Raw genomic sequence first — 14,069 nt, 5'->3', positions numbered from 1 at the left:
AGGATTACAGGCGTGGGCCACCATGCCTGGCTAATTTTTACCTTTTTAGTAGAGACAGGGTTTTGCCATTCTGGCCAGGCTGCTCTTGAATTCCTGACCTCAGGTGATCCACCCGCCTCAGCCTCCCAAAGTGCTGAGATTACAGGCGTGAGCCACCACAATCAGTGGGACTTTTAATGATACTTAGCGCCACCAACTTGCCAACATATGGCACCAACGGATCAAATATAATTACCAAAATCTGTGAACACAGACTCAGCACTAAGTTTGTTCTTCCAGATTTGGTACAGGGCAATGCCCCAAAACGGTGAATAAACAAGCACACACTGGAGTTTAGAGAGCATCAGCTCGCCTCTGAGAAAGGGCAGATGTTCAGAATTGGGATACAGCTTGGTCTACCTGATGCTTCTCAGAGTTGCCGCTACCCAACATTGAGAAAGAGTCAACTAATTTTTCAAATCTATTTCTCATTTTCAACATTCACGTGGATAAAAGGTCCAATGTACTCACTCCCCAAACATAAGTCACAGACAGAAAAAGCCTGATTTCATGAAAAACAAAAAGATCTCACAGTGTCACTCACAAGCAGAAAAATTCTTTTCTACAGTGTTATCAGATGGAAAAAAGATGAAAAATTACTAATTTAAAAAGAAAGGATGCAGACCGATCACCACAGAACCGAATACACTGTCTGTTGAAGGTCATCTTTATTTCAGGGAAGACTGAATACCTCACCTCACAGAGCTAGGAAACAAGATACAGTTCCACAAATATGAGGGTCAGGTTACGTCTAAATACTGTTTCAAAAGTACATGGGACAATGATTTCCTCTCTTCTCCTCCCCTCCTCCCCATCCCCCTCCCCCTCCCTCCATTCCCTACGGCTGCCTGTATCTCCAAAAGATCCATCAGCTGAGATCAGTTTTCTCAGTCCTCTTGAAAATGATTTTCTTTGATTCCCTTGCACATTATTTCTTTGCTCATATCTATGGAAAGCCAATATATTTGTATACTGTCATATTTTCATATAATTCAGATAGTGAGTTTTAAAATTTTAATGACTAAATCCGTGTTCAACACACAGAGCAGGTTTTTTACTATCATCTGTGATAGTTAATGTTTACATTTCGACTTGGCTAGACTATGGTGCCCAGTTATTTGGTCAGACACCAGTTTAGATGTTGTTGTAAAGGTATCATTTAGATGCGATTAACACTGAAATTGGCAGACTTTGAGTAAAGCAAATTACCCTCCATAATGTGGAGGGGCCTTCATCAATAAGATGAAGGTCTTCATAGCACAGTCTGAAGTTTCCTGAAGAAGGAGGAAATTCTCCTGAAGACTGCAACCCAGAAACCTGCCTGAGTTTCCAGCCTGCAGCCCTGCAGAACTCACACTCACGACTACAATACTGAGTCTTGCTTAAGTTTCCCCGATGCCAGCTTGCCCTACAGACTTCAGACTTGCCAGCCCCCATAATTGCATGAGCCAATTCCTTAAAATTCTCTCAGTAGCTAGCTAGATAGCAAGATGGAGATACAAATACAGATATCTCCTATTTGTTGTTTTTCTGGAAACACTGACTAACGTGTAACCAAATTACCCTTTCTTCACACATCATTCTCCCAAGCATGCTTTCTTGAAAATAAACAGCTAAGTGTTTCTTCCTTTTAAGAAAGGTCTGTGTGCTACAGATTACCCTGCAAATGTTCTTTGTCACCATGTAGGAAAGATGGGGCACATCCATCACAGTCTTTGGGAACTGGTATTTGATCCCCTGCTGGACAGTTCTATAGCTGGAGGGTGACCAAGGGATTGGCAAAGGATTCTGGAAAGACTGATCCTATGGAACGTGAATGCAGTGCTGCACATCTCAAGGGAGAGAGGTTATCTTTCAGCCCTTGTAACAAGTTTTGATAACAAGAGTCAGTAGGTGGCATATGAGGAGAAAAGACATTTTTCTCATGCTTTCTCAGATTTTGAAAATGTGGCTTGCAGCTCTCAAAATAGTTTGGGAGCTGAGAGAGGGTGAGGCTGAAGGAGGGGTGGGAAGAAGCTAATTTGCAGCTGGTGAAGTCATATCACACATATTATGAACCTCTTTCTATTTAACAAGAGCCTTTCTTCATTTTCTTTTTGCAGAAAAGTCTTGATTTTGGATATTCTGTTCTATGATCAGATTATGTGTCAGAAGCTGTTTCCAGGTTTTTGTTTGGGAAACCAAGGCTGTCCCATTGTTTGATTACCTTCCTGTCTCCATGGCTTCCTTCATTGTATTCATCCCAGTTCACTCAGCTAGCTTCTTACCCCTTCGCCTTTCCAAATTATGACCTTCCCTTAATGAATGTTTTAAATGTACCTCTCAGAGCTGCACTATGAGTTGGGTGGGTCCTAGGCACTCTGCCTTCATAAGTCCCTTCTGTCATTAAAACTTTTAAAAAAATTTATTTTACAACTGTTTTGGTATAAAGACAAATGCAATCCATGTGAAAGTATAATCATTTTTTCTTCAGACTATTTCAGACTATAAAAGAAAATATTCTCATGGGCTCCTTAAAGTATCGTGGGCCCTGGGCACTCCGTCTCCCTGTGTCTGACAGATAATAAGCTTTTCCTGCTGCCCGCTCCATAAAGGTGCCCAAAATTGATGTCTCTCCTCTTATTTCTTCACTCGTATAATTCTTATCTCACAAGGTTGCCATTGTAAAGTGAAATAGTGCACAGAGTGCTTAGTATCTGGTCTGCAACAAATGCCTGTAATTGCTGCCTATTTATATTTACACTGACATTGGTCATCGACTATCTTGACTTAAATATTACACTGCTATCTACCTTTTTACTTATGTCTAACTCTTTAATTAAATTGTAAACTCCTCAAGGGCTGACAGTATGTTTTAAACCAGTGGTTCTCAAGCTTTGGAGTGCATTAGGAGCTGCTGAAGCTCAGCTGGCTGGGCCTCACCCCCAGAGTTCCCAATTCTGGAGGTCTGGGTTGGGGCAGATAATTTGCATTTCTAACAAGTACTCAGGTGATACTGATGTGGTTGTTTTAGGACCCCACTTAGAGAACCATGGTTTTAGACAACTCTTTATGCTCACAAAATCTAGCACAGAGGGAGACATTCAAATACATTCAGAGTCAATTATTTATGCAAAAGATAATACACATGCCAGAGGGAAAATCTGCCCCATCCCCATTGTGAGAAAAGTTTCAGTAGGATGAAAGCTGAGCAGAAAGATGAGCAAAGAAATCTTGTTGAAAGAAAAGGTGCTGGTGGCACAATTGAACACTGACTATCATCTGTTGGATTTTAGGGGCATGTGCAAAACACAGACAAGAAGCCAAATAATAGCTCAGCCAACTCCTGACTGCCTGAGTTCTGAGCTCAATCTATAACAATGCCAGCAGGGCTGCTGGGATCCATCTGCTACTCTCTTTCTGATAACGGACCTGGGGTCTCTCTGGAAGAAAAGAGCTTGATGGGAAGAAAGAAGGATTAGGCCAGCTGACAATGTCTGGATTTATGAAGCTGCCCTGGAATATGGTAGAGCCTTTTAACCCTTTCTAGCACTTTGCTAACCCTCAACACACCCCAGCTATTCTTTCCATTGCCCTTGTTCCTTTCATCAAGAAATGTAATTTGTGAATGCCAAAGCTCTCCTGGACACATTCTGTTGCCACACAAATTAAGTTCCCAGAATTTAATACCGCAGGAAGGCTTGAGATCTTTCAGCCCAACTCACTAATTTTATGGATGAGAAAAGCTAAGCCTGAGGTTAACCCTAAAATGTTTCATCAGTCATGGTAGAGCCAGGCTGGAATCCAGATTCCCTGACTCACCGTGGTATGTGGTGTGCATAGTTCTTTATGTTCCCAAGCTAAATAGGGGAAAATATATATGTCCTTTTTAACTTTTTAAAAACTTTTTTGAGACGGAGTCTGGCTCTGTTGCCCAGGCTGGAGTGCAGTGGCACGATCTTGGCTCACTCACTGCAACCTCCACCTCTTAGGTTCAAACGATTCTCCTGTCTCAGCCTCCTAAGTAGCTGGGATTACAGGCACATGCCACCACCTTTGGCTAATTTTGGTCTTTTTAGTAGAGACAGGTTTTTTAGTATTTTTAGTAGAGACCATGTTGGTCAGGTTGGTCTCAAACTCCTGACCTCAAGTGATCCATTCACCTTGGCCTCCCAAGGTGCTAGGATTATAGGCGTGAGCTACTGCACCTAGCTGTTATCTTTTCTCTGTTGCATTTTAAGGAGGAAACATGACTTTCCCCTTTACTTAAGTGACTTTTCACAATTTGTTCTTTTGTCCCTGGAAGTAGGAGGACTTCATAAAGGCTAATGAAGAGAAATAAAGAATGCTAAACAGTTTCAGCAGAGACCGGAAGCTTGAGGGCAGCAATGACATCCTGTTCCCTGCTATATGCCCACTGGCTACCCGGAACCATGGCACAGAGCAAGCTCTCAAAAACCATATGGTGAATGAATGAATGGATCTGTGAATGAACGAACAAATCACTGATTTGATTACAGTTTGCCAACATTTCTGTCAATTAGGGAAGGAATGTTTTACACTAAGATATGGAGACTGCTGTGGAGTCTCTCTGTCTTCATCAGTAAGTTAGGTGCTTACATAAAACCAGAAAATGCCTTTTCTGTATGCTAAGCAGTGTGTCAACTGATAAAGTACAGGCTTTGAAGGAGGCAAGCTTTGAATCTCATAGTGTTCACTCTGGTTACTTAATTCTAGGCAAGTTATAGAACCTTTCTGAGCCTTGAATCCCCTGCTCCACCCCACCCCTCCATTCCCCCCACCAGCCTGGTAGTATTAAATGAGATAAGGTATGCAAACTGCCTCGCACATAGTAGGTGCCAGTTAAATGTTAGTGTTACTCTTTTGTATTTCCAACTGCCTAAGAGTCATGCAGGTATTCAAGTAGGTGGAGTGGCAGTTGGGGGGCTGGGTATCTGACTCTGAATGAAAACTGAAGGGGCTTTTTGGCTGCAAATGTACACAAATCATCATTATGGTTATAGTCATCTAGTAGCCGCTTTTACTGATGGTGTGACTTGCATTAAATATAAGCAAGGCTGCTATCATCCAGGCATTCTTCATATTCCAAAACCTCTAACCATTTCCTGGGTTTCTAAATAAAATCCTTTTCAGGAAAAAAATAATAATCAATCTAGCTTTTTGCTTACCCTTTTGGTCTTGGTTTCCTGGTTCTGTGCTCAAGGAACTCTGTCTCCTCCTCCATTTCCGTGTCAGGGATCATGTTTTTCTGAGCAGGCTGTGGTGAAAGCATTTCCCATTCATTGTCATGGGTGACAGGCTGCAACGTAACTGAATCCGGGCCAGCCTTGCCTTGGCTCTTCTTCTGTGATTGGCTGACTGGACCAGAGGCTTCCTCTAGTGCTAAAGATTCTAGAGGCTTCATTTCTTCCAGAGCCTGCAGCTGGGGACCCTCGCCCAAGCTGAGATCAGAGAATGGCTCCACAGTCTTGCCAAACCACCCAGGCCCTGAGTCCCTGGCATCCAGGTTTGGATCACCAACCTCACCATGGCCCAAGAGCATCCAACTCTGGTCTTGCGCAGGGCTTTCAAGAGACGATCTCTTGTCACCTTTAAAAGACATTCTCTCTGCAGAGAGACCTTTTCTTTCATTTAAGGAGACAGGCTGACACGTGTCTGGGAAGCTTGCTAACTGAGTTCCTGGCAGCCCTGTTTCTTTGGAACCTACGTGCAATTCCTCTAATTCAGCCATGACTTCTCTTTCTTCACGCATCTCTGGCTTTGAGTGTGAATTTTCTCCATGGTTTATAAGTATGTACTCCGTGTGTAATGCATGATGAGCTTCATTCCTCTCTGTGCATCTTTCTTCCTTGTATTCTGATTGTATCTGCTCAGGCTCCTTGGTAGGAATCATTTTTTCTTCTTCCAATTCTGATATTTCCTTGCTGGCACCTAGAAGTGGAAGTTGAAAGTGAGAAGAAGAGAACAAGATTTAATTAACACATTATGTGATTTGTGATCCTTGCAAATGATCATCTAAAAGAGGTTAACTTAATATTTTTGTTTTATTTATTTTTTGAGGCAGAGTCCTGCTCCGTCACCCAGGCTGGAGTGTAATGGCATGATCTTGGGCTCATTGCAACCTCGGGCTCATTGCAACCTCCGCCTCCTGGGTTCAAGTGATTCTCCTGCCTCAGCCTCCTGAGTAGCTGGGATTACAGGCACCTGCCGTCATGCCCAGCTAATTTTTATATTTTTAGTAGAGACGGTATTTCACCAGGCTGGCCAGACTGGTCTTGAACACCTGACCTCAGGTGATCCGCCCACCTCAGCATCCCAAAGTGCTGGGATTACAGGTATGAGCTACTAGCATGTGCCCAGCTAGAAAACATTTATATTTTGTAGTCATTCGATTTTCTTGTGCACTATCAGGGATAGGTATTACATATGTGTTAGATTTTACCGCTGTTATACAGGACTTGATGAGGCATGCCTTGCAAATGTAGTTAGTTCCTCTCTACCCTCATTGGTAGAAAGAGTGTGTATTACAAATATGCACTAGTTTAATCGACGCAGCAGTTTCTTGGAGGTAGATAAAAAACAGGCTCTTTCTTACCATTTGGTGGTCCTATGTCTCCACCTGCTGGTGAATCAGAATTATCTGTTTCTACTTCCCAGTCAATGTTTGATGGAGACAACATCTTGGAGCCTGTTCCTATAGGCAAAGAAACGGACTCAGAGTCTTCGTGAATATGCAGCACAACCAGGTGGGATCCAGGCAGTCTAGTTTTGGTCTCAGCCTGCTTTCCCTCACTTCTTTGATCAGGGAGTGCAGAAAGCACTATCTCTGTTGCTCTGCATCCCAGAGATTCATCCTCTGAAGACCCAGCTTCCTCTATTGTTTCAACACCCCGGACAGGTTCTGTGAGATGGGACAAATCAAAGGGAGGTGTGTATGGCACCAGCGACTGCTTCAGAGAATCTTCCTCCAAAGGAGGGTCACCACCATACAGGAAGTGTTCAGGCTCTCTCAGTAAATCTTCATCAGTATTCTGGCCCATCATATCGTATTCAAAATCACCCCACGAGGCTTCGGATGAGCAGATATCTTGCTTCCCTAGGTCCCCATCAACTGGTGTTTCAGGATGGCCTTCGGATAATGTCAGTTTGCTCATGTCATCTATTGTTCCTGTGGATGTGTTGAGACCCGAGGCATCGCTGAAACTGTGGTCAAAGGCAGTTTCGCTTACATCCAGACAAGTGTCTGAGGCTAGCAAAGCATCAGGGACCATGACATGATTCTCTGTGGCTAACCGTGGCTCATCATCAAACAAAGCTCTCGCACCAGGCTGACTTTCAGGAGAAAAGCTGTCTGATATCCAAGAACTGTCACCTTCTGGAGTTGGCTCTTGGTGAGTTACAAAAATGCTGGTGGCCACATTTTCAATCCTTGAGATTGTTCTGTCAACCGGTTCCAAAACTGGTGCCATATCTTGGCTGCCTCCTTTTTCTGATGCTTGTAAACCTGTATTGTCATCACCATTTATTTCAGAAGGTTCAGGTGAACCTTTATGAGAGGCAGGCTGAGAGTAGCCCTTAATGTCTGCTTGACTGCCGATTGGAGGCAGCGGGATTGCATTTTCAGAATTGAGTTCTGCATTGGATGGGAAAAACTCCCGTCCAGCCTCATGACTGGGTTCTTCATCTGTCTCCGGCTCAGTGAGACAAAGCTCAATGGATTCCACTTCAGGCCCTATGCAAGCACTGAGATGCTTCTCAGTCTCTTGCTTCACTTCAGAATCATGACATATATCAGGGCTGTTGGGAGCTTGAGAATTGCTGTTAGGGTGGCAGTGCGTCAGGATGTCAGGATTCTCACCATCTGCTTTCAAACTGAAGGGCTTCTTAGCATCCATCCATAAGTCAGGTGCTGCAGAGGCCAGCTGCCCACCCTCTTGAAAGTTGCCATGTAAAATATCTGGCACAAAGGTCCCTTGGGAGTCCTCACTTGGGGTAGAGCCATCCCATTCGGAGCCCGAATTCATTGTCAGCTGGGTGAGAGAACTGGCAGCAGGGAAATTTTCTGTGGCAATGCTTGAATTTGTCATCACACCTAGGTGTGATTTTTCTTGTTCCCACTGATTTGTTTCTTGACATTCATTCATTGAAACGTTAGATGTAACACAACCATTTTCCTCTGTGTGAGTAAAGGCTGCGTCTGGCTGATCGCAGACCGACAACATGGTGTCCTGACACTGCTCTTGGGTAGGTGTTTCAGAAGTCAGTTCATCATCAGCAGCAGATACAAAGGTTTGCTCTCTTGAGTCCTTTTCTTTGATTTGGTCCAGTGTTACAAGCTGGCTAAACTTGTCAGCATCTGGGTCTGGCTGCCTTGGTTGAATGTTCCAGAGTTGCTCATGGGAGTTCTTCCCATTAACTTCCAGAAAGGATGACTCATGGTTGTCACTGAAAGGATTAGTATAGCGTGTTTCCACAGGCTCAATATCACCCTGAACCAGTACTCCCCAGGGACCAGCATTTTGGTATACTGAAGAATTTATCTCCAACACGCCACTGGAGTCAGACAGCTCCCCTTCAAATGTACTCTCAATTAGCCTCCCTTCCTGGGGTGAAGCATTCCACCACTCAGTGCCGTCAGCTGAGAAGCCCAGCATTTCCAGTTGAGAATTATCTTCGTTCTTTGGTTCAGCTTTGGGAGCTACTTGACACAGAACATCTCCTGTCTTCCCCGTTTCTGGAGAAGACCTCGTCTCTTCCTCCACTGCTATAATCTGTACTTCAGTCTCCATTAAAGGTGAGAAATTCCAGTGATCAGGGTGGCTTTGTTGGTTGTCACAGAATAGGTTTGACTTGTTCTCATTCTCTGCTGGCTCTGAGCCGCCTAGGTGGTCAGAAATATTTTCAGACTCAGGATCAGCTGTGACCAAGAACTTATTAGATTCATTCAACGAATCCCAAGCTCTGGATTCATCCTGAGCAATGTGGCAGCTAGTCAAACGAATCTCTTCCTCTACTGACTCTTCACCACCGACACTCTCATCGTCAGACCCTGAGCTTGCTGAAATGACCCCGGCATCCTCTGGCTGCACAGTTTCAGGAATCTCATGTTCATTTTTCTCCTGGTAGTTAACAATTAGATTGCTTTCCTGGTGTGTCCCTGAATGTTCAAAATATTTGCCTGTTTCAGGACTGGATAAAGAAGAAAAGGAATCACCATCAACCGAGTCATTCCAGATCTCTAAAAATGTAGGAGCTTTGTGATCAAAGCTCTTTTCAAACTCATTTATTCTGTTTTTCTCTAAATCCTTCATTTTGGTAACTTTTTCTACTTGGCCATCAGTGGTAATTGGTTCAGATTCTTGGTGGTGCTGTTCACGCCAATTGTCTTGGTTCTCTTCCTGATACCCAGAACTGGGTTGTTGGCCCCAGGAAGACAGTGCAACTGAAGAACCATTTAGCTCAGGACTCGATGCACTTGAATGAGTATACTCACTAGAAATAGTATCTGTGTCAACATTTCCAGATGAACTAGCTCCTGGAAGGCTATTTTCAGTCCCCTTAACATCAAGAGTTTCAGTCCCCTTAACATCAGAACTTGGGCAGCTGACAGGCATGTCACTGTCTACAGGGCCATCCCCAAAGTCAAGGCGTCGGGGAACTTTGTGAGGTGGCCCTCCACCCAGGTTCTCTGGCTCTAGAACGTGACACTCTTCCGTTTTCTCAAGATCCTTTTCAGGAACAGATACATATTTTGTGAAATTCATCCCATCTGAAGTCATTTCAGGAGTTTCACCTGAATTTCTATGACTCATGAGGTGCTTTTCATAGGTATCTTTTGGCTGCAGGTTATCTGCAGACTCCGCTGTTTGTGCATCACAGGAGTCTAGACTGTAAGGCCCCTTCTCATACTCCAAAACTTCCTCTGGTTCCTTGGTTTGAGGACTGGAAGTGACTGCAAGGGAGCTGATTTTGCCTGATTTAACGCAGATTTCTTGATGTTCAGATGCAGTCAGAGAAGACAGTTCCTGGTCACTCTGCCCTTTTTCAGAAATCCCTGGGGCAGTCTCCACACCAGAGGCAATCACCTCCTTTTCATCAAGGTGTCCCCTGTCGGTGGCTCCCAGGGCATCCTTCCTAGTTTCACTTTGTCCATCGCTATGACTTTTCCATAGATTTGGGTGTGCAAAATGGCCTGGATTCTCAAGCCTAGTTGCCAAGGATGCTGCATCACTTTGCAGGGTTTCCCTCTCTGTGTCCTGATCGTCAAGATGAGATATAAGAGCCTCTGACTCACTGGTTCCAGAGGCTACTGGTGCATCTGGGGAATGAGTGTCCTTAATATTTGCTGAATGGCTGCGGATTTCAGGAGGCAATTTGCTTTGCTGCGAATCCGTGATATCTGATGAGCCTGGTAACATGAACGATGATGTGTCTTTATCTCTCATGACAGAATCCCAAATACTGTTTGCAATTAACTGCCCACTTTTCTTATTCAGTGTGTGGTGTTCACTGGGAGCACTTTCCTTGGTATGCTCATCAGAGGCAGGGAGCTCCCAGTCTACCTGATTTGCTTCCTGATACTCCAAGCCCCAGGGTTCCAGCTGTCTCACTGTAAATCGGGTTTCTGGCTCAGTACTTTCAGCCATGTATCCCTCTGTTTGATTGTCACTGGGGATTGCCACACCCCCGCTGCAGTCATCCCAGTCCAAATCATTATCCATATCTGAGATCGTTGCAGTGGACTGAGTATCCTCCAAAATCACTCTGTTCCATAAATCGAGGTTGTCAGGGGCTGTCTGCTGGGAGTTGGTGTGCAAAAGCGTGAGTTGTCGGTTTGTTTCATTGTACATTTGCATCATGCTGGGGTCATCGTAACTGGACTGGCTGCTTTCCCCCACGTCATCCTCCATGGAGATATTCTTACCATCTGTGTGCTCTGTCTTGAGTTCATTTTTATCCAGGTCGTGAGTGGCATTTGTTTCAGAACTGTTATCTGTATGAGGTGAAGTCCACATGTCTAGGTTCCCAGGACCTGAACTGATTCGATTTCCAGGTGACTGCTGCAGTGACTGAGGGGGAATTTCAGGCTCCTCTGCAGTACAGTTACCAACTTTTAACTCAAAACCTTCCTCTTTAGCAAACGGCTTGTGTTCAGTTTCTTTCTCATCTCCAGCAAATGTTGGTGATGTGTAAGAGTCTGAGGTGGAGTAATTGGTGTCTAAGGGGGAAGGCACAGAATCTTCTCCTATATTGGATGCACTGTAATCGGAACATTTGTAAGATAAGAAGGAATCTTCCCAAGGAGCTAGGACATCTGACCCTCCTTTCTTAATATTCTCCTCAAAAAGGTTCCAGGAATCTACCTTTTCATGTACCTTGCCTCTAGTTTTAGGATCCACTAAACCATTCTGATCCTCTTTTGGTGGCTTAGAATTAATCCATGGATGATCCAGATCAGAACTGGGATTGCCAGGTGCAAAGATACGATCCCTGGAGTCATTGTTCCTCTTGCCCCAGATTTCTGGAGCTGCTTCACTGTTCATCTCACTGGGTGAATTGTCCAGTAGTTCTGAAGAAAAGGCAAAGCCACTTTTTGCCATGGTCCACTCATTCGGGTCCCTAAGAGAAGGTGTCTCGCCACTTGTTGGGTGCAAATTCCAGGTATTTTTTACAGCTTCGGCATGATCTTCTTTACCAAATGCACTCCACGGTGGGAATGGCGCTGCAGCCACTGCTTCACCATCATCTGTGGGATTTCCCCAGGGCTCTGGCATCGCTGTGGGAGAGTGACCAGAGTGCCACAAGGAAGCAAAGTCTTCTATCAGGTGGTTTGTTCCTTGGGGAGATGTATTTGGCAAAGGTGATTTCTCCACGGGCAGGTTTGGCAACGGCAAGCTTTCCTCATTTTGGTCTTGAATATCATTGCTGTCCAGTTCAGCCTGACCAAATTCAGACTCCAAGGGACCTGGCTTTGTGAATTCAAGACTCTTTGGTTGAAATACAGAATCCAAGGCTCTTCTATCAATGGAGCTTGTCTTATGCTCTTTCCACGATTCAGGGCTCTGGAAAACAGATTCCTGTTCACTGGAACTCCATGCATCTGCAATATTTTTGGAGTCAATTTCCAAACCACCCCACCAGCTGCTGCACCGTGCATGGGTCTGACCAGTGTCAGTTGCTTCTTGGGTCATATCTTCTGCATAGAGTGAGGTTGCTCCATCAGTGGATGGTGAGCTTTCTACTAAACTATTCATGGGTGTTGGTGGGATTCTCTTTCCAGTGTTTTTTAGCCTTTCTGGGGAAGGGGATTCATCTCCCACAAAATCTGTCAGGCTTAAATTTCTTTCAGAGTTATCTCTGGAACTTCCTTGTCTCTTGACAAACTCCTCATCATATTCCACAAAGCTATCTTTGCCAGCCCCTGACAAAAGTGAATTGGATGAATAATTAGACATGGTGGTTCCCATCCCATCAAGTCCTTCCGGCCCAGCGGGGAGCTGTCCTTCTGATAGGTCGCTGTTGGGGAAGAAGTCATCTGCTGGGGAGTAGTCTGCAGAATGAGAAGATTGCTGGGACTGTCCAGAAGCCATGGGTGCTGGGTCGAAGTGGAAGAGGTCAAAGTGTTCACCGTGTTCTCCAGACCATGCGTGTTCCTCCGCGACTGCCCCTTCAGGGATGGGACTGTAGGAGTCAAGCCCTGGGAGGAGGCTGTGGTGAGGCCCAGCACCTTCTCCCACGGGGCTGTCGTCACTGAGGAAAACGGAGCTCTCCTTGGATGAGCGGCTGCTCCTAATGGTGGCCAGTCCGCTGTCTGGACTAACAAGGTCTATGCTGGCATCCACCTGAGCCTGGTTAGAATCATTGAGATCCGGAGGGTTCTCTATGAAATTCACAGAGCTGGGTTGTGGCTCTATGTCAGAACCATACAATTCCATAATCCCAGAAGACCCCTGGGAGAGAGGGGCACTGCCTGCCACAGCTTCGGTTGAGGACGTCCGGCTGTTGGAGACCATCTCTGGACACCTCCTATTGATGACTTCCTTCACAATGAGAACCACCTGATCACAAGTCACCGAAGGGTCCTCTTGTTGGTACACCAGGATCTCATCACAGCCACAGTCAAAGGGCTCCAGTTCTAGGCAGGGGTTCTGACACTCTTCCAGTTCACAGCAAATCTGTCAGAAGGCACAGGAATTTGGGTCATCACTCACGTACTGTTGCACTTTGTAATTTTTCTCTCTTAACTTTTAAAATGTAAAATTAATCTGTGTTCATCTGTCGTAAAAGAAGATCTCAAACTTGAAAAGTTCTCATTACTGTACTACCAACCCTTTCTCCAATACTATCAAACTGTCTCTCTGTTTAATTCAAAATCAGCTGCTCGATTTTGATGGCTCCTGAATGTTTTGGGTAAAGAGGTTTAACTTCTTTCCTAACTGTACCATCATGCCATCTTCCAACGAGAATATGACTCGAGTTGCAAAAAAGCAGAAATAATGCTTGTTGCTGACAGATATAGGAAAAATGTTAGAATAAGGGGAATTCTCAGGAGGCAGCCTCTCATTTGGGAGTGGGCAGCCAGGGCTGCTTGAACCTCTGATACCCTCAGAATGCAAAAGAAAGGGTTGGAAAGACAAAGATGCTCCCAGGGGCTGGCCTTTCCGAACAGCACTCAGGACCCCTCTGTCCTTTCACCCCAGGAAACAGAGGCATGAAGCCCAAAACAGACAAAGCCAACCTGGGAGGCAAGGGGGCACCGACGGAAGGTCAGTGGGAGGCCAGAACTGGGCTGCAGCTTTCTGATTTTTAGGGAATGTCAGGAGTATTTTGTTATGCTGGGCCTTTGAAGTGACCCCACAGGATTAGTAGAGGTAAAATTAACAATGATAATAACAACCACCACCACTACCACCATGGAGCTCACATAGTAGTAATAATAATTAACATTTATTGAGTGCTTTCATATGCCAGGCATGGTTCTCAGGGTTTTATGGTCATTAGCTCTTTTAATCATCACAGTAATTCCACAA

At 44.9% G+C, this 14,069-nt stretch overlaps 1 protein-coding gene across 20 annotated transcripts in view; it reads right to left on the bottom strand.

Moving 5' to 3' along the window:
* The window catches only part of PRUNE2 (prune homolog 2 with BCH domain), a 296,117-nt gene that overhangs the window by 84,846 nt on the left and 197,202 nt on the right, over positions 1 to 14,069 (bottom strand). For all 20 annotated transcript variants that reach the window (XR_013532779.1, XR_013532769.1, XR_013532780.1 and 17 more), the window contains exons 8-9: positions 6,635 to 13,214; positions 5,208 to 5,970 (exon numbers count right to left, since the gene is read on the bottom strand). Coding sequence is in view for 14 of the 20 variants with exons in the window: in XM_035301835.3 (XP_035157726.3) it covers positions 5,208 to 5,970; positions 6,635 to 13,214 (7,343 nt within the window). In the remaining 6 variants the exon portion in view is untranslated. The remainder of the gene's footprint in view (positions 1 to 5,207; positions 5,971 to 6,634; positions 13,215 to 14,069) is intronic.

Source organism: Callithrix jacchus, chromosome 1 (assembly GCF_049354715.1).
Source record: "Callithrix jacchus isolate 240 chromosome 1, calJac240_pri, whole genome shotgun sequence".
In the NCBI taxonomy this organism is placed as follows: domain Eukaryota; kingdom Metazoa; phylum Chordata; class Mammalia; order Primates; family Cebidae; genus Callithrix; species Callithrix jacchus.
The sequence above is the reverse complement of the archived record's forward strand: the minus strand, read 5'-3'. Positions and strand labels throughout refer to the sequence as shown.